At 33.7% G+C, this 22050-nt stretch overlaps 1 protein-coding gene across 1 annotated transcript in view; it reads left to right on the forward strand.

The window, feature by feature from the left end:
- Nucleotides 1-20983, forward strand: part of LOC127734203 (uncharacterized) — a 55781-nt gene extending 34798 nt beyond the window's left edge. Inside the window, exon 5 of the mRNA XM_052243962.1 lies at nucleotides 19015-20983. Coding sequence (XP_052099922.1) covers nucleotides 19015-19093 — 79 coding nt within the window. The 3' untranslated portion in view covers nucleotides 19094-20983. The remainder of the gene's footprint in view (nucleotides 1-19014) is intronic.
- The last annotated feature ends 1067 nt before the right edge of the window (nucleotides 20984-22050 follow it).

Below are 22050 nucleotides of genomic sequence, written 5' to 3' on the forward strand. Positions count from 1 at the left end.
TATTTTCACGAATCGTTTGACGTGGAAGTTTAAAGTAATTTTGACATAGCACGTTGTTATGTCGACCCCGAACGTAGTAAACTTCACACTTGTTTTGTTTACTTAACATCAAATAATCAAACACCATTAAGTTTTTACGATGGGAATCCAGTTGTCGAGGGTCTGGTACATCATCCCCTTGTTCGTAAAAGAAGGCCTCGATACCACTAGGATGTTGAGGTGGGGGCAAGTCTTTTACAACATCGATTAAAGAGTGAGGGCATTTTCCTTTCACGGATAACAAAGATCGTATGTCTTTTTTTGGTGTATCCCTTTTCCCATGCGTGTTGCAACAGTTGATAGATGGTTTGATGAAGTGATTTTCAAAACACGTGCAAGCAATCGTAATCTAACCAGTCCTCTTTAAGGAGAAAATTGTTGAGTAATGTAGTCTTACCACAGTCTGACTTGCCAATAATCAGTCCTCGAATCGAACGCTGTGGAAGAAGGAAGTGATTCTTTCTGTTCACAATCGTTTCATCGTATGAGATGTCTTCAACGTCCATTTATTTAAATAAATGACACTCTATTGTTTGAAATGTAAAAGGACTACAGAAACGAAAAGTAGCAACGACTAGCAACGAACGACGACGAAAAGGTGGAATCTGCGCCGTTTGTGGATCAAAGAAATCCCAGTTTGTAAGGTCTACCGGTAAGGTTTTTATGAACAAACTCATTAACCATCTACCCGTAGAAATGCATCTTCCGGGACATCAGTTTACGGGACCTGGAACAAAGTTACATCAACGACTCAATGCAGATAAAACACCTAAATCTTGATCGAAACCTATCAATCGAGTCGATGAAGCTGCCTATCGTCATGTCCTCTGTTATGCTCGACATAAAGATACACCGACACGTTATTCCGTGTGTGATAAAAATATGCTCTTGCAATTAGATTCCATCCACCATCCAACCATGAGAGAGAAAATGGATCGTGGTATCGTTAAACCTCTCATCGGTACTAAAAGACGATTTGGTTTGGGACATAAAAAAAAAGTTCTTTGGACAGATCAATTAGCAGAAGAATTACATAAACCCGTTCGACGTCAATTCAAGAAAAGACGTGTGATCGCTGGAGGTGTGGATGAGATTTGGACTGCCGATCTCGTCGATATGAGTTCATTTTCTCGCGATAACAAAGGATTTAAATTAATTTTAAGTATCATCGATGTGTTTTCTAAATACGGTTGGCTCATACCTCTCAAAAAACAAGAAAGGGTTGACCGTCAAAGATGCCTTCCAAGCGGTCTTCACATCATCATCACGACTTCCTCAAAAGTTATGGACAGATAAAGGTACCGAATTTAACAACAAAGAGGTGAAGGAGTTACTTCGAAAGCACGACATTGAACTGTACTCTACCGAGAATGAAAAAAGTCGAGTGTCGTTGAACGTTAGAACCGTACCATGAAAGAAAAACATGTTTAAATGCTTTTCGGCTAATTCTACGCGCACCTACATCGATGTGTTGGACGATCTCATGCATCAGTACAATACGTCTAAACATAGATCTATTAAAATGACTCCTATCGCTGCAAGTCAAAAAGAACACGAAAACAAGGTGTACTGGAGCTTGTATGGTAACCTTCTTCCATTGAAACAGGGTAAATTTAAAGTAGGAGATACAGTTCGAATCACTAAAAAGAAAGGTGTGTTTGAAAAGGGATACGCCCCTAGGTGGACCGAAGAAGTCTTTACCGTGTCCCACGTGTTAATCACCCAACCTCAAACGTATCGTATCAAGGATTTAAATGATGAGGAAGTAAAAGGTTCCTTCTACGAACCCGAACTTCAAAAAACGGATCAAGACATGTACCGCATCGAAAAGGTCTTGCGAAAACGAACCAATGGTGGTGTGAGAGAAGTCTTTGTTCAATGGAAAGGGTACCCTAAGTCCTTCAATTCTTGGATCAAACAATCAGACATGCAATAAGAATGTGTAAGCTTTTTGTTCATGGGACTCAAGAACAAAAAGGTTAACTCTTTCCCTTTTAAGAACGTTTCACCAATCGAAGATATATCCTTAAATCGTTTATATCTTTCTTGTTTTTCTCTCCCATCGGCAACAAACGTTCCACCAATGTATCGATTCTTGATAAGGTAATACTTTGCATGAGTAACAAACGTTTTTCCAATGCATCGATTTTTTGTTGTAGGATAGTTTTAAACTCATTTACTTTTCCATCGAACTCTTGTTGCAGTCTGGTTCCAAACGTATCCACTTTCTTCTTGATGGTTGCATCATATTCTTTTTCCATTTGTTTGATATCTGTTTTTATTTGCTCACACTGGGATTGTAATTGTCTCGTATTATATTTCACTTGCTGCATGACCCATTGTTTCGTTGCAGCATCCATACCGTGACTGGGAGATTTTAAGTTAGTGATACGATTGTCGTTCATGTTCAGATCTTCGAGCAAACTATTCCTATTGATGTATTCATGTCCATACATTCTAAATTTGTCTGTCATTTTATTTATATCATGGTGGTGAAGGTTTAAACAACTGAGCTATGTCTTTACCAGATACCGAACCACTCACAGTTTTCCCAGCAGGAAGTCCGTAAGAGTCGAAATACACTTTGCTAGTTGTCGTCTTAGACTAACACGTCCAATGGGTTCCAGGACCCCTTAAGGTACCGTGATTTAAAATACCACACTCGTTATGTTGAGGGTGACTGGGTAACGTATCTCGCATAAACACACCTCTTAAATGTGAAATCTTAAGAGACTTAAACTGCTTTTTCCAACTCACTGATGGACAGAGGTGTGTTGGGAAGTAGAATGTTGTGAAGGCGTATCATTTATTTGTCTAGCTTCTAAACGCGCTTGAAGTCTTTTTTATACGCCCGTTTTCGGGACGTATTATGGTATACCGTTGTCCGTCTGTCCGTCCGTCCGTCGTCAACATGTCGGACATTAACTCAAAAACACTTTAACCAATTTGAATGCAACTTTGGTGAATTGTTTATATCTATTGACGTGAGCTCCCTTTCGTTTTTTATAAATTTTAGATTTTACGTTTCCGAGTTTTGGGGTTTTATTCATTACAAAAAAGGGGGATTTTCCAGTTTTCGGACAATAACTCAAAAATGCTTTGAGCAGTTTTCCTGAAATTTTGATGAATTTTTTATATCTATTGACGTAAGCTCCCTTTTAATTTTTATAAATTTCAGATTTTAAGTTTACTAGTTATGGGGTTTAATTAATTAAAGAAGGGGGGATTTTTCCAGTTTTCGGACAATAACTCAAAAATGCTTTCAGCAGTTTTCATGAAAATTTGGTAAATTGTTTATATCTATTGTTGTAAGCTCCCATTTGAATCTATAAAGATAACCTCCCATTAGTTTTTGTCTCGCCTTAACGGAGTCAAAAAGCGAGACATAGGTATGCTGTTTCCGGTGTCGGCGGCGACGGCGTAAACAATGTTATAGTTTGTGATTAGGTCTAGTTCGTGGTGAACCACTATTGGTAGGTCAATGATATTTGGTATGCAGTTGTATTAGCATTGGCACATCTCATTACCATGGAGATTATTTGGCCCCGCCCCCTCAGTCAAGGTCTATTGACTTTGAAACTTTACTTAGTTTACATGTATTGGTCCGGGTCAACAGTTATCGTCCTTTGATTTTCGTTGTCCACGAATATAGTCCCTAGTGTGGACAGTGTGTTACTTGTCGATTTTTTTTATACCCCTTCCGAATTTATTTCTCCATGTTTTATGACTCAAATAGTAAGTAGTGGGGTGAAATGACACTGTAAAAAAAGTTGGGTCATGAATTTTAAAGTAAAGTAGTGATTTGGTCCAGCTGAAAAATGTTAAAAATTAGCACTTCGGAAGCTGTCAAAAGATTTGAAGACCCCCTTAGCATGAAATTGTCCATATTTTGAGTAAGAGCCGATGAAGTTTTCTATAATTTTGATATAATTTGTCCCAAAAGTAGAACAACACACTGTAAAAATATTATTGAGAAAGCGCAGGTGGGATTTTTTTTATTTTCATTTATTGTCTAAAAGAAATGCACTACGAAATAACTGTGTACTCGGACCCAAGAGGTGAAATCAGGAAATATAGAATCTGTACTTTGGCAACTTCCCTGAATGATTTGATGGTGTCAATTTATCAAATAGCATAAAACTAAAGGATTTAAACTTTTATTTGATAGAATTTCTGCAAAAATGACCAATTTTGGCATTTTATGGTCAAAATAAGCATTTCATAGCTTTTTCAATTTTGATGCATAAGTGGCATTCTGACTTTCTATCTGACAGGTTTTTATGTGTCAATATTTGTGTTTCTATGCTTCAATCCAGTTGTATTACTCATTTGAGAACTCTGAATCTACAGAAAATAAGATTATCTTAGACAATATGTGCAAAATGTGTTGTATATATGATCCTCGTCTAACGCCCTGTTTGGATCAAGTTAAATGTGAGGAGCTTGGAACATAAAAGTTGAAGTCCATTATAAAGACCTCACTAAATTTGTATAAAAAGTACTTAACAATGTCTTTTGTACCTGTTTTATGTCACATAATATCTTTCTTTTCTTCTGTAGGATAGCAAGTGGTTCAAATATAAGCCTGTTGAGACTAAAATTGCATGCATGTTTTTCACTAAAAAGTGAAAAATCTTTGTATCAGACCATACTGTCTGCAAAAAAAGTTGAATGCAAGAGTCTTTTTGTGCTAAGATTTATTGTATCATGTCACCTGAGTATAGAAATGATAGAAAAGACACAAAATTTTATTTCATATAGCTTCAATATGCATTTTTAAATGTAAATATGTGATACGGCCTAAATTCACCCTACATTATTTTCAGTCTTACTTGGCCTAAGACCCTTTTAAACTAATGTGATATGTTATTTGTAAGTTTTCTTTCCATTTAAAGTACATTAAATACATATGTAAGGATTATTTATAACCAAAAAGCTTTACAAATTTAAAATTGCTGGAAAATATTACATCTTCATGTAAGGCCCCCCTTCATTGGAAAACCTCCATTTTTAGCCACAGGCTCATATAAATTTGACTTTTTAATAATTATGATCAGTCTGATAAATCAAATGAGTACTCTATTGCTTTTAATACATAATATATTATGTATTAAGGCATTTCAAAAGTATTTTTTTGCAATATTTTAATTTTTTAAGCCCCAAATGTTGATAGTTGAAAATTTTCAATTTTAAGGTCTTAATTTAACACTCAAAGTTGAATATAGAATTAGTCATATTGTCTATAATATATATCCTATTGCCATGAAACTTTGTAGGCAGTCTTATAATTTATAAAGCTTTGGTCATACCAAGTTTCATTAAGATTGGTCAACTTTTTCTACCCTATTAGGTCCGGGTACACAGTTATCGTCCTTTGATTTTCGTTGTCCACGAATATAGTCCCTAGTGTGGACAGTGTGTTACTTGTCGATTTTTTTTATACCCCTTCCGAATTTATTTCTCCATGTTTTATGACTCAAATAGTAAGTAGTGGGGTGAAATGACACTGTAAAAAAATTTGGGTCATGAATTTTAAAGTAAAGTAGTGATTTGGTCCAGCTGAAAAATGTTAAAAATTAGCACTTCGGAAGCTGTCAAAAGATTTGAAGACCCCCTTAGCATGAAATTGTCCATATTTTGAGTTAGAGCCGATGAAGTTTTCTATAATTTTGATATAATTTGTCCCAAAAGTAGAACAACACACTGTAAAAATATTATTGAGAAAGCGCAGGTGGGATTTTTTTTATTTTCATTTATTGTCTAAAAGAAATGCACTACGAAATAACTGTGTACTCGGACCTATTAGTTTGTGATTAGGTCAGTTTATGGGGAACCACTAGTGGTAGGTCAATGATATCTGGTATGCAGTTTTATAAGCATTGGCATAACTCATTTCCATGCAGGTTATTTGGCCCCGCCCCCTCATTCATGGTCTATTGACTTTGAAACTTTTGCTTAGTATTCATGTATTAGTTTGTGATTAGGTCAGTTTGAGGGGAACTGTTAGTGGTAGGTCAATGATAATTGGTATGCAGTTGTATAAGCATTAGCATATCTCATTTCCATGGAGAATATTTGGTCCTTACCCCTCAGTCATGGTCTATTGACTTTGAAGCTTTTGCTTAGTTTACATGTATTAGTTTGTGATTAGGTCAGTTTAAGATGAACCACTAATGTTAAGTCAATGATATTCGGTATGCAAATGTATTGGCATTTGCAAGTTTCATTTCCATGGAGATTAAATAACCCCACCCCCTAATTATGGTTCATTGACTTAGAAACTTTTACATAGTTTACAAGTTAATGTTTGTGTTTAGGTTTGTTAAAAGGGAACGACTTATGAAAAGTCAATGGTATTTTGTATTAGCATTGGCACATCTCATTTCCATGGAGATTGTTTAGCCCTGTACCTTCAGTCATTGACTTTGAATATTTGCATAACTTACATGTTAAGTATTGCTATTTTAATTTCAACATTTGCATTATCAAAATAACAAATAGGCGAGATATATATCTGTGTTAACAGTTTATTTTATTAATTTCTGATATAACATTGAGAAGTTATTGAACTTTATTCTTTGAAAACACGACGGGCGTATCATGCGCTCATGGCGCAGCTGTTTTTTTTTTAAAATAACATCCAATTTATACTTATACTCATTATAGTAGTAATAACTACATGCTTCTTTTTTCTTATTTTTTTTGTTTTGACATACAATGGGTTTAGATACTGAAGGCATTTTTACCTTTACCAACACACGTCTTTAAGGTATTTTTTCAATTTCGTAATTGTTGTTGTTCTAAGCAAAAACCCTCAATGATCGTTTTTATACGCCCGTCAAATTTTTGACGGGACGTATTATGGTATACAAATGTCCGGCGTCCGTCCGTCTGTCCGTCCGTCTGTCTGTCCGTCTGTCTTTCTGTCCGTCTGTTTGTCCGGCGTAAACATGTCGCACCGTAACTTGAGAATGACTTATCCAAATTTCATGAAACTTAACATAGTTGTTTCTTATGATGGTCAAACGATCTGTATACGTTTTGGTGAAAATAAGATTAAAACTTTTTGAGTTACGGGACTTAGTAACTAAAACAGGTGTGTGTTTTTTTCACATGTCGCGCCGGATCTCAAAAACAATTTATGATTATTGCTTAAAACTTTACACACTTCTTACTTATATTAATCTTAAGATCTGTTTACTTTTTGGTGATGATTCAAGATTTTACTTTAGAGATATTGAGTATTTTGTTAAAAAAGGGGGAGGGGTTTTTCACATGTCGCGCCGTATCTCAAAAACAGTTTATGATTATTGCTTGAAACTTTACACAGTTCTTAGTTATTTTAACCTTAAGATCTGTATACTTTTTGGTGATGATTCAAAATTTTATTTTAGAGATATTGAGTTTTTTGTGAAAAAAAAGGGTGTTTTCGCATGTCACACCGTATGTCAGAAACTATTTATGCTTATTGCATAAAAATTCACACACAAGACGACGGGCGTATCATGCGCTCATGGTGCAGCTGTTTATTACTTTTACCAAGACATCTTCAACACTACAATTTGTGTCCACTTGTATGAAACGAGGATGAAGTGTTACTAAATGGTCATACGCTGTCATGAGTGTCTGCAAATACTCTTTCGAAACGTTTTTCTCTGCTCTTCTTCCACGATTCATGATAAGATTAAAAATAACGTCTTGTGGAGCTGTTAAAAGAATAAGCATATCAAGTTTTAGCGTCCACAAATTATAGTAATGATCTAACAGGTTAAACGATCCATCTACCATTCTTTCTTTTAATTGTTCTACGAAAATCTGTCGACCACACCATAACCCACGTTTTTCTATGATCATTGGATGTGTTGTATTCCAGATGGGTCGAATTAATTCTTTTTGCGCGAGTAAAATTTGATTATGTAATGCAAATGCATACTCTAAAACACCTGTTTTCTTATGAGCGATTTCAGTGTAAAGTTCTTCTAAATGCTTGTACTGTTCAACAGGTTCTTGTAAACACATGTGTTTTGTTTCTTTTGCTAACGAATCTAACAATGTACTTTTACCAATTCCAATGGGTTCATCAATGGATACTATAAAACTCATGTCTTTTACTTTATGAGTTGGACCTCTTTAATTTTGTTGGAATTACAAAAGGATTATTAGCCTCGTACTCGGATGTGTCAAACTTGTCTTGTATGTGGGGTACCATGTCTTTGTAAAAATCTTCGGTTTGAATTTCATAGGTTAAACTATCGGTATCGTTAAACAAAAGTCATGCCTTATCCCCATACATGTTTCGTATAAACTCATAATGAAAGTCATACATTAAAATTTTAGAAATGTCTAAAATGCAACTCCCTAAGTAAACAGGCTTGTGAAATTTGAGTTTGGTTTTTTCATATGCACAGCTGCCATGTTTTCAGTAAATACGAATCGACGGTCAAAGTTGCGTTTGGCTACTAGTTTTAATGCTTGTTTCTCTGTCGTTACTAATTTTACATCTACACTTTAACGAATGTTTTCCATCATTTTTCCAAACACGGAATTGTACATCAATTTAAAAAAAATCTTTTCAGACTCTGTTTTGGATGCCGCTCTAAGTTTTGTATTTGTGTCAATGTAAGACTTAAGCCAACGTGATTGTTTAAATGTAATGACACGATTTACTTTGGTTAATAGGATGCCATTCTGAAGACACTGTTTCAAATTTCTATAATGAAGTACATATTTCTGACGGGGATTTAAATTGGGAATTAGTTTAGGAACTCCATTCATGTTTATACTTTCAGGTAGAAAGGGGTTATCGTTATGACTATCATGAAGCTCTGATGGATACTCTAAATCACATTCAATCATACACCCCACCTCACTATCATCTTCCCAATGTAAAATGTCTTCCACTTCTTTTGGATCTCCTCATTTAAAGTCACCTGTAGGTAAGGGTTCTGACATAGCCCACCCATATAAATTATTGGCATCTAAATACGTTAAGTATTTTGTAGGTTGTGTAGTGTCGTGGTGACTCATGTATTTATGGTTTGCCTTACCATGTCGATGACTTATTTGAGACACACCTCCTCGAACGGCTTTTTCAAACATGTATAACATATCTACATCGTGTAATAATTCTAGCTTTACTTTACTAATTTTTAAAGCTGCATCATAGGCTAATCCTGGTGATGTGTAAAAATGTAAAGGGTCAAGTCCATGATGTTGTAAACAATCGTCTCTAACATCTTCAAAAATGTCTTGTAATTGTGTTACATCCCCTTGCAAATATAAATTGTGATAGTCTTGCATAGTTTTACAGTTAAACGTGTTAAATACATGTTGTGCATGTGCATAGTCATCATCACTAATGTCTTCGCCGTCCAGTCTGTTGTGAAACGCTTGAGAGGGTGGTAATTCTGTTTCTTCCATTTTTGTAGGACCATCCATGTAATCATAAGGATACACCCCTTTTCTTATCATCAGTTCATAGTGATCACCAAAACACTCCTTTACTGCTTTAAATTTGTCTTTGGTTAAATTATTTGCTAAGGTGTCTAATGAGTCCGACATAAACCTACACGAATCAATGAATCTTTGAAAAACTAATATACTTCTCATCTGTATTAGGAATGCAGTCAATCTTACCCTCGGTAAACCCCAATTCCTTTACAAACATATGGGCGTCATACCCTGTTAAATTGTGCAACACAATAGGAACAAAGGTGGGAAGTTGAAAGTCTAAATTACACTTCTTGTGTGCTGCACCACGATACTTACCTGTTAAGTGATCGTGGTCACGCACTTTGTCCCCAATTCATCATCACAAATGTGACAACGTGTACTCGCTTTAAAACATGCATCATCTTTTTTGTCATCACCATATCTTTTTCATCTTGGTACATGTCTGCAATGTCTTTCACTTCTTCTTCCATACATTCTACAAACTTTTTAGCCACCTCTTCCCCATAGTACAGTTGTCCTTCTTTAGTTTCCTTATATGTATAAACAACTCGGTAATGTAAACCTGAAGGTGTATGTCGTTTATAAGCGTTGGTGTAAGGTTTTGGTGCGTTAGGTTGACAAGTATCTATGTTGTTTAAATAACACTCGAAATCAGCATAAATAACATCAGGAACACGCATTTTACGTTTTTAGTTTTAAAAAAAAAATACAATGACCTTCATCTGGCATCATCTCAGTTGTTACTGGATCCTTTTTATTATAATACTCCATGTGTTTATCTAAAATGTCTTGTCTTGAAAAGTGGTTTAAACATCTTCGACAAAAAATCTGTTCATGACCATTTTTGTCGAGCCTGCGACTTTTGTCGCAAAAGCGAGACATAGCGATCCTACATTCCGTCGTCGTCGTCGGCGTCGGCGTCCACAAATATTCACTCTGTGGTTAAAGTTTTTGAAATTTTAATAACTTTCTTAAACTATCCTGGATTTCTACCAAACATGGACAGAAGCTTGTTTATAATCATAAGATAGTATCCAGGAGTAAATTTTGTAAAAATAAAATCCTGTTTTTCCGTATTTAACTTATAAATGGACTTAATTTTTCTGCCAGTTAACATTACATTCACTCTGTGGTTTAAGTTTCTAAAATTTTAATAACTTTCTTAAACTATCCTGGATTTCTACCAAACTTGGACAGAAGCTTGTTTATGATCAAAAGCTAGTATCTAGAAGGAAATTTTGTAAAAATATATTTCCTGTTTTTCCGTATATTACTTATAAATGGACTTAGTTTTTCTTCCAGTTACATTACATACAGTCTGTAGTTAAAGTTTTTAAAACATTTATTTTTCCCCATTTTTGTTGAGCCTGTGACTAGCAGTAAAAGGAGGCGAGACACTGGGTTCCGCGGAACCCTTACGAATTTTTTGTTACCTGAGCACTCAAAAGACGTGACATATTTTTAATACAACAGTAATATTCTTTAGTTGCATTCCTTAAAAATAAAAGATCTACATGTGTTGTGCCAGTATTCTTTGAAATTCTTAAAGGGTACACTTGTAATTTTTCTTCATCATTCTCATCTAGTTCTACACCATCATAACCAAACACATTAATGTTGAGGTCTATATTTCGTCTTTCAAATTTGTTAATGGATTTTAATGATACTGGGAAATCAATGCTGTCAAAGTTAAGGTCGTTTTCCCATTTGATGTATTGACTTACTCGATTAGTTTGTTTTTGATCTACTTCTTCATAATGTAACGCTGATAATACTGCCCATTGAAAACACTTGTTGTCTTCATTTCGTATGTTAATAATGGCCTTCTTTTTAGCTAGTTTAGCTGGAATAGGTATGTATGAATTCCCCTTAAGTGGTATAAATTTATTTATATGAATTTCTAATTTCTAAATGTGAGCAAAAGTCCAACCACTACCTTTACGTATGTATTTTGCCATGTTTTCCTTCACATTTTCAATCATCCGTGTTAATTCCAAATCAAGGTTGGTTGCTTCGGTAATGGTCACTACGGTTGATGTAAAATAAGGAATAACGTAAGTACTATCACCCGTTGCAGGGTTCGTTCTTACCAACTCCACTCGAAGTACTAGTTGCACCTTCAACGCCTTCTTTTTAATAAGTGCCTCTGAAATGTTATGAATAAGAGTACTTTGACTCACTTCAAAAAACGTATCTACATCAAATTGTTGTAAAGGTTCAACGGTTACTGTACCAAATATACCATTGAGTGCTTCTCTTCTATCAGTAATATTTATAGGTCGTTCACTTTAGTGTGAAGGACCTGCTATTTCACCATCGTCAATGAAAGGTGTGTTCACGATATGTGGTTCTTCATTGTTCACAATAGGTAAAGGATTCCAACATCTTCTAATACGATTACTCATATTTGTAGATGGTTCTCCAGGTGTAGAATTCCACCATATTCTAAAAGGATTAACTATATGGCTTAAAATATTTGTAAAACGATTCATCTTATTTTATTTATACTTAGAATCTTTATTGTCTTTATTTCAATTTTTTTTTTCTAACTACATATATAGATGGTGTCATCTCAATAAATAAATCAAAGTTTGGTGACTATGTTAAAAGCATCTATCCCATCGAACTTGAAATAAATGATACAATAGATACAGTTAAGTCTGCCTCACATCTTAACTTACATCTAGAATTTGACAATGAGGGTTGCTGCTTACAAGGAAGCTATTGAACCAAGAGTTCCAAGTGGTGAAGTTGAATTCATCTCTTCGCCATGACGAGTTTGTTAACAGTTATGGAATATCTGTTTAACAGATGACGACGGATATGTGCCAATTCTTGTAGCCACAATTCCGTCCTCTTTTTCTCGAATGTGACCTACCGAATTAGACTTATCACCGGGTTTGTACTTGCATGAGCAACATGACGGATGACACATGTGGAACAGGATCTGCTCACCCGTCTGGAGCACCTAAGATCACCCCCGGTTGTTGGTGGGGTTCGTGTTGCTCAGTCTTTATTTTTCCATGTTGTGTTTTGTATACTTTTGTTTGTCTTTTCGTCGTTGTTCTTTCACTGTCATGGAATTGTCTGTTTGTTTTTGATTTATGGCTTTGAATGTCCCTTTGTACAGTACAATGTACAGTGAAATGTTGGTAAAGTCAAACCGTTGCTGCAATTACTGTTTCAGAATTATTCCCGTTGAATCATGAAAATAATAAAATGATTTATGGACTATAAGTTTGCTTCGGATTAGAAATTTAATTTATGCAACTATTTTACTTATTATAAAAAGCAGTCCTTGCTTGTCGCAATGCCTATTTCTGAGTGATACCACTTCAGTTATCTAAAATAGACAAAAACTCTTTCCAGGATATAAATTATGTTTCCTTTTGACTAGAACCATATAAATTTGAAACATTATTACACACCATCAAATGCAGATCATGCTTGAGTTGCGCATATGTTGAAGTCACCATTCTAACGTTATTACTCTTTGAATTATCGAAATAAAGTATAAAGTATTCAAATACAGTAGAACAATATACAATATAAAAGACTTTTATAGAATGCATATGGGAAAAAATATACAATATCATTGGATAATTAGAGAATGAGAATATAGAATATGATTTATTGGATATAAATGGGGAATATCAAATATTGCAACGTTTAACATGATAGTCTCTCAAATAATATGTTTTCAGTTTTCAGTTTCAGTGCACCCTATAGCATCTATAGCATGATAATTTTATCAACATGTTATATACTTTTTTTATTCACGACTGGTTATTTTTTGGACACTATGGGGTCTAATAATCAATGTTAACCAAATTTACAGCTAATAGATAAGCGAACGTTAGAGTGAAAAGGGCTTTATATTGTCAGACATGCAAACTGAACTATGAAATCAAGATTACTTTATCATTGGCAGGACTGCAAAGTAGCATTCTATGATAATAAAAAACCTGCTATTTATTTACATGTGCATATAATATTTTAAAGATGTGGTATGTTTGCCAAGGCGACCACTTTCAACCAGAGACTAAATGACGTAGAAGTAAGCAACTATAGGTCATCATACGACCTTCAACAATGAGCAAATCCCATATAAAATGTTCGGAAATGGCTGTTGTAAAGCTTTTTAAACAATCAAACTAACGGCCTGATTTATAAAACAAAACGAATAACAAACATGATATACAGCAAGAAATGACAACCACTGAATTACAGGCTGCTGACTTGGGACAGGCACATACAGAATGTGGTGGTGTTGAAAATGTTTGCAGGTTACCCACCCCACCCCAGACCTATAATAGTGATGTAACAGCACAGCATAAGAACAAACTAATAAAATCAATTGATAATGCTTAACTCATCAGATCGACACAAAGCAAACAGAAACCAACCAACAAAAGGACTTAGGACACAGATCTGAGAGTATTCGCAGGTACTGAAAGCTAGTTCAAAGCCTTTAACGATAATAAAAAAGTCACGTTTCTAAGACTAAAATATCAATCAGTGCATATTCAATGGGTTTAGTGTTAAGACGTCATTAGCAAACAGATAATAAAAACATGATCTTGCGCAATGCCAAAATATAGGTATCGACAGAATGTAGGACAGTAAATGTTCATGGCGAAATAGCAATACTATTATTCAGTTCTGTTTTAATTTACTGATAACAAAATCAATGTTTGTACCGAAAAACAATATTCAAAGATATTTAAACAGTTTTAAAATAGATGGCCTTTTAGAGTTAGTAAATTTAAAGGATTGATAAGGTTACACGGATTGTATCTAAGTTTACGGGCTCTATAAATAACATCACCTAAAAATTTAGGATGTGATATCCCGTTTGTAACAAGTTTTCTACAGGTACAACTAAACTTCCAAACCATATCTTTGTATGGAAGAATTAAGAAAACGTTTTAAGTAATTTGTGGTAACGGAAATCCCTGACTTAATAATTTACCAGTGATACATAAATTACGTTCTAAAAATCTAAATCGTCACTACAGAAACGGGCATAACAAGCGAGTTTGGGGATATATAAACACCGTAAGATGGGACAAAAGAAACATCACCGTCTTAAAAGGAAAGTAACAATAGAGGACGCAAATTTGTCCCTTTTGTCGTAAAATTTTTGACTAGATTTTACCGTCTGAAACTGAAATATCTAAATCTAGTAAAAGACAGTTATTGTTGTTTGTATTAGATTTATTTAAAGCAAGTTCTTGATTATTCAACAAAACAAATATCATCAAGATAGCGGTAAGTGTTGTTTAATTTATCAATCAAATGTAATTTAGAATCTTTACTGAGTTTGGGCATAAACTGGGATTCATAGCAATACAGGAACAAGTCTGCTATTAAAGGGGCGCAATTGGTGCCTATAGGAATACCTACTATCTGTCGAAAAAATTGTATTGCCGAAACATACATAGATGATGTCAAGGAGAAAATTTACAGCTTTAATGATTTCGTCACACTTCCAGTAAGTTTATCTAGTATATTTATCTTTTTCATTACAGAAGGCTTTATATGAGTTGCAGCAAATAAATTTGCAAACAGATTTTTCAAAAGACCATTTAATTATATAGGAACACATTTTTGTTTAATTTAAATCATTTACAAAGGTAGTAAAGGGTATCCTTTAAATTTCCATAGACTTCTATGAAACATTAAAAATTTTGATTACAATATAAAAATAATGAGGGACAGTCCTTTTCAGATTTTTGCTGTCTTTTTACGTCAGCCTAACGTAAACAAATGCATGTCTGCCCTGTGTTTCTGTCTGTTTTTCATCTTGTCCATCATGAAATTTTATTTTTCCATGTGAAACAGTGCGCCTCTAACCTGTTTAGCTCACCTGGTCCAAAGTGCCAAGTTGATCTATTCTTATCGCTTGGCGCCCGTCGTCCGTTAACTCTTACAAAATCTTCTTCTCTTGGCCAATCGGAACCAACGCGGCCACAATCGTCATTATGGTAAAACAAATTAAACAATGGATGATTCCATTTACACAAAAAGTGTCAGACGACTCCTTATAGGAGTTATTGCTCTTTAAGGACGATTTTTACCATTTTGTTTTTTTTATTTTAAAAAAATTGCCTTTTATATTGAAAACAATAATATTAGAATAAAATGCAAAAAATAATCTTCAAATTTGTCCGCATGTTTGAAATTGTCATTTGACTTCTAAGAGTTATTTCCTTTAGGTGACGATTTAATCAATTGTTGGTGTTTTTGCTTATTATCTTGAAAATCATAATAGATAAAAAGAAACAAACTTTAAATAACAAAAATGATCAGCTTGACAAGATCTACAATTTGTCAACATAGCCGAAATTGTCAGTCGACTCCTTAAATGATGAGTTTATCATTTTTGCATTTTGACGAAAATTATAGTAGTTTTAGAAACTTTAAAAAGCAAAAATGATCAGCAAGACAATATCTACAAGTAGGTCCGCAGAACTGAAATTGTTAGTCGATTCTTTATATTATTTATTGCCCTTAAGGTTCATCAGAAGGAATTGAAAAATATGGCGACACAGGCTCTTAAGAACCTCTAGTTTGGGATTTGGGTGGGGTTAAAGGGGTTCAATGGCAAATGCTCTCTACAAAATCTTGTCTATGATAAAAAAAAAAACCTAGAAACTTAAAATCCATTAGTATTTTATAATCACTTAAGTTTTTTTTTATATTTTAGAAGTGTTTCTTAAATCTATTTCTCGTTTTTAGCTCACCTTTCCTAAAAGAAAATGAAATGTGAGCTTTTGCCATCACTTGGCGTTCGTCGTCGTCCGTTGTCCGTCCGGTGTAAACTATTTCAAAGATCTTCTTCTCTGAAACTAATGAACCAATTTCAACCAAACTTAATCTGAATGATCCTTAGGGTATCTAGTATAAAGTTTGTGTTTTCTGTTTCGTCAAAAAACATGGCCGCAATGGATAAAAATAGAACATAGGGGTAAAATGCAGTTTTTATACGACCGCAAAAAAACATTTGCGATCGTATATTGGTATGACGTTGGCGTCGTCGTCGTCGTCGTCGTCGTCGTCCGAAGACACATTGGTTTTTGCACTCTAACTTTAGTTTAAGTGAATGGATCTCTATCAAATTTTACCATAAGGTTCAATACCACAAAAGGAAGGTTGGGATTGATTTTGGGGGTTATGGTACCAACAGTTAAGGAATTAGGGACCAAAAAGGGGCCAAAAATAAGCATTTTTGTAACTTTCAGACATAACTTGTGTGTTAGTGTATGGATCTCTCTGACATTGTACCACAAGGTTCCATATCACAAAGGGAATGCTGGGATTGATTTTGGGGGTAATTGCTCAAAATTTTAGGAATTAGGGGCAAAAAAAGGGGCAAAAAACAAGCATTTTTATATGGACAAATACTTTAGTACAAAACATAATTTAAAGCAGTGTAAGGGAGATAAATCAAATACATCATTTGAATTACCTCCCTTACACTGCTTTTAAATTATGTATAAAGTAATGGTTAATGAACAATTAAGACAATTTAAAACAGTGTAAGGGAGGTAATCCACATACAACGTTTTGATTACTTCCCTTACACTGCTTTTAAATCATGTTTAAAGAAATGCATATTTATAAAGGAAGACCAGTAAAAATATCTGCAAATGTTGCATCTTTTTTTTTTTTTTACAAAAAAATCCATATGAAAGATTTGACACCATATTTTAAATTCTATTATAAAATAGATTAAGTTAGCACTATGGTAAATTTAAATGGGTTATTATGGTTGCAAATTCCATTGGAAATTTGAATTGAGATTATGACCATATCTTGAGGGAAAGAATTTTTTTGAGGAAAAAGGGGCGGGGGGGCTAAAAAGTTTTCTCATTTCAGATTTCAGAAAAATTAAATGTTTTTTTTTTCAAATTTCAAATATTGAAAAATTTCAAGAAGTAATCTTTAATTGCACAGTATGGCGCATTAGATTTGTAAAATCTTTGACCACATTTATTTATTTGTTATGCCAAATCTGACCGTGTATTTAGATTTTTAATTTTGGATCCAGTTTTCAAATTGGTCTACATTATGGTCCAAAGGGTCCAAAATTAAACTTAGTTTGATTTTAACAAAAATTGAATATATGGGGTTCTTTGATATGCTGAATCTAAACATGTATTTAGATTTTTGATTTCGGGCCCATTTTTCAAGTTGGTCCAAATTGGGGTCCAAAATTAAACTTTGTTTGATTTCAACAAAAATTGAATATATGGGGGTTCTTTGATATGCTGAATCTAACCATGTATTTAGATTTTTTATTTGTGGGCCCCGTTATCAAATTGGGTCATATGGAGGTCAAAAGGGTCCAAAATTAAACTTTGTTTTATTTCATCAAAAATTGAATTATTGGGGTTCTTTGATATGCCAAATCTAACTGTGTATTTAGATTTTTAATTTTGGGTCCCGTTTTTTAAATTGGTCTACATTAAGCTCCAAAGGGTCCAAAATTAAACATAGTTTGATTTTAACAAAAATTGAATTCTTGGGGTTCTTTGATATGCTGAATCTAAACATGTGTTTAGATTTTTGATTATGGGCCCAGTTTTCAAGTTGGTCCAAGTTGGGGTCCAAAATTAAACTTTGTTTGATTTCAACAAAAATTGAATATATGGGGTTCTTTGATATGCTGAATCTAACCATGTATTTTGATTTTTGGGCCCCGTTATCAAATTGGTCCACATTGAGGTCAAAAGGGTCCAAAATTAAACTTTTTTTTTTTGTTTGATTTCATAAAAAATTGAATTCTTTGGATTCTTTGATATGCTGAATCTAACCACGTGTTTAGATTTTGGATATTGGGCCATAGTAGGTAAATTAAAAAAAATTAAGTTCTTAGACCACATTCATTCTGTGTCAGAAACCTATGCTGTGTCAAATATTTAATCCCAATCCAAATTCAGAGCTGTATCAAACTTGAAGGTTGTGTCCATACTTGCCCCAACTGTTCAGGGTTCGACCTCTGCGGTCGTATCAAGCTACGCTCAGCGGAGCATTTAATTGCATATTATCTCGAAAACTCTAATAGATAGATAGAAACTTTAAATAGCACAAGTGATCAGCAAGATATGATCCACAAATAAGACATAATGGCCGAAATCTTCAGAGAACTCATTATTGGAGTTATTGCCCTTTAAAGATAATTTTTAACATTTTTTTGCATTTTTGCGTATTATCTTGAAAACTATAATAGATAAATAGAAACTTTAGATAGGAAAAATTATCAGCCGGATAAGATATACAAATATGCCAAGATGACTGAAATTGTTAGTCAATCTTGTTAGAGTTATTCAGCTTTAATGATGATTTTTACTAAAAGGTTGCCATTGTTGAAGATGCAGTGAGCGACATAGGCTCTTTAGAGCCTCTAGTTTTTAGTAGAAGATTTTTTTAAAAATTGCACTGTTTATTCACGCATTTAAACAGTATCCCTTTGAAAATACCACTTAAATTTTCATATTCTATGTTGCTTTTTTGTAGGTTTGGGTATCCTGATCCTGAATACCTGATGCGTGTAAAGGATGAATTGGCCAGCAAAGGCGTTACTTCAGACAAATGACATGTTAATACTGTTATTCATTTTCTGAAAGATTAAAGTTGAGGATCAGAGAATATTTAATTTCCTCTTATTTGTTCAGATGAAATGTTTATAACACTTATTATTTTATATTTTAAACACTTTTTATGTAATACCCGGTAGTTTATTTTACTGTTAAAATGTAATTATAATTGCAAGCTCACCTAGGTAAAAGGATCATCCTTTAGTATGTGTCATATTCCGTCAAAGCTGCTAAAAGAGCCCTTGTTATCCCCGAGACATGTATACGTCTCTGGTTATCCTAAACCACTTGTATATCAATATGAACTTAATTGTCTTAAAAGTTATCCACACGTTTCTCTTGGTATATGTAGTAAGACCTGACAGACCCCTACATCACGCCAGACTTTATGTTTCAAAAAATGAATATGTTATACATACAAGTCCAAAGACTTCATATCAAAAAAAATTAATTATTATTTGAATTTCTGTAATAATGGTACTGTAAGTGACTACTGAATGGCTACAGAAATAATAGAATACATCCTCAACATTTGATGGATTGCGAAATTAATATTTGATATAGGGAACAAATGGACAATTTTTTACTAATTTACCAAAATTTTCCGGAAAATATAGTCAATTTCGTACAACAATATGAACAAATGTTATGTAAAATTACAAAATCATATCATAGGTCTTTTCACCACACATGTAGATTTTAAGCTTTAAATGATTTTTTAAAAATATATACAAAATATATTTTTTTAATTACAACGAGGAAGAAAAAAAGTACACTTTGTAAAAATAAAACTTCCGCTGTCAGAAAAGAGACTATCATCGCACAAACTCCTAAAAATGTAGTTTGTAGTTTCTTCTACGAAATAAGGGAGATAATAAGATACTTCTGGTTTTAAAAAAGTCCATTGATAGGGATAATAACTATCATTGTTTACCCCTATTAGTATTTTTGAAATTGTCATTTAAAAAGAAATTGACTGAGTTTATCTTTATTTCAAATAAAGAAATAGTTTGTAAGCCAACAATTGTATCATGAAAATGTTTGGCTTATTAATGTCATAATTCAATTTATTTACTAAGTAACAAAATAAAGGTTTGCATAAAATGAATGTGATTTTGTTGCGAATGAATGACTTCAGGTTAGCCGTGTAAGTCATTTTTGTTTGTCCCTTAACATTTGTACATGAATATATGATTATTATTATATTATTACTTATTTATTTATATCTGGCATATTAAATTATTACTTATTTATAGATATCTTAAAGATTATCTATACGATTATGTTACGAGAATCCAAAGAAATGAAGACATGTTGTCATATGTCACAGTCAGAAATTCAAGGTTTACAAAGAGTAAATTGGTTCTGATAAACTTCTCACAGAATGACTACATTTGGTATTTTACTATAGCTTCTGTGTTTTTTCATTTTACAGAAGCAAATTTGAAATAACACGATAACAGTTTTTGTCCAGAAAAATATTCTTTTAGCTTTACTGGAAGTCGTTCTGTTTATTGAGCGGTTTATTTTTTTATCACTTTTATCATGTGTTTTTGTTTTGTAAACATTGCATTAATCATTTGGTAAATCTACTCAAGATGAGATTACAACATTTGACACTATGAATACACAAGTGACGGAGACGCACTATGGAACATCTTCAAATTTGACTTACACCAATAGAGTCAAATATACCACATAAAATGCCCATTTATAATCACAGCCTTCGGTGAATAAACAACAAGCGACGGAAACTCATAAATACGAAAACAAGTGTTATAAAACTGACCGATAAGCCCTCTATATTCCCCATCCGCACACGATTGACAGAAACTGTTATCTAACAATCTAAATGTATAAATAATAGTTTTGATCACTTATAGCCTTGATCCGGGGGGGGGGGGGGGGGGGGGGGGGTCTCTTCCTATATGATGGTATATACATATGTGCCGCTGGAATGGGTCCCTTTTAAGATACGTCAGATATATCAATGGGGTGCAATTTTACCGAGGAAATATATCAATAGGTAGTAATTGACCAATTGTGATATATTTAGGTACTATTTGAGCTGATAAATATATGTATAGGTAGGGATTTCACAATTATTCAATATATGAATGGGGGGGGGGGGGGGGTTAAATCCCAGCTGCACAACTGTACCCAAAATCCAATGTTGAGACCCCCCCGTACCTTGATCACGTACATATGTAACTATCACCAATTGAAGTAATTTTTTAAAACTCACTTGCTTGTTTTTGTTTTAGCGTAAGCCGTTAGTTTTTTTTTTATATTTTTGGTTCACTTTCCTCTTTGAATAGTTTTAATCACATGCTCAACGCTGCATCAGTTCGAAGTTTTAAATGCTATGTATATCTGAAGAAGAAGGAGAGATTCTATTACACAAAAGTCCGTCAAAGTTTTCTTTGTCGAAAACACTTCAAAAGATTTGGACGTTTTCCGGAAGTCGACAATAAAGGCAATATTACTTATTAGTCCATAGTTTTTCTACAATGATATTGCGAAAGAAATAAAACCTTTCCCCGGGTCAGTTGGTCTTTGACAGACTATTTATTTTTTTTCCCAAGTTGAACTGTCCAATTGAAAATTACAATAGCTATTATTCTCTGTGGAGTTTATTCAATAGGAAACATTAAATTTCTCATTGAATAACCAATCATTCCTAAATTTAATTAGCTGAACAAAAAATAATAACTGCTAAAACTCATAGGTCGAAAATAAACTGACAACGCCATGGCTAAAAAAGAAAAGAGACTAACAGACAAACAACAGTACACAAAACACAACATAGAAAATTAAAGACTGAGCAACGCGAACCCCACCAAAAACTGGGGGTGCTCCGGAAGGGTAAGCAGATTCTTCTCCACTAGTGACACCCGTCGTGTTATTCCTATAAAATACGTTGATAAGTTATGCTAGTGAAGAAATTGCAAGTACT

This window comes from Mytilus californianus, unplaced genomic scaffold (genome assembly GCF_021869535.1).
Source record: "Mytilus californianus isolate M0D057914Y unplaced genomic scaffold, xbMytCali1.0.p SCAF_3, whole genome shotgun sequence".
Taxonomy (NCBI): Eukaryota; Metazoa; Mollusca; class Bivalvia; order Mytilida; family Mytilidae; genus Mytilus; species Mytilus californianus.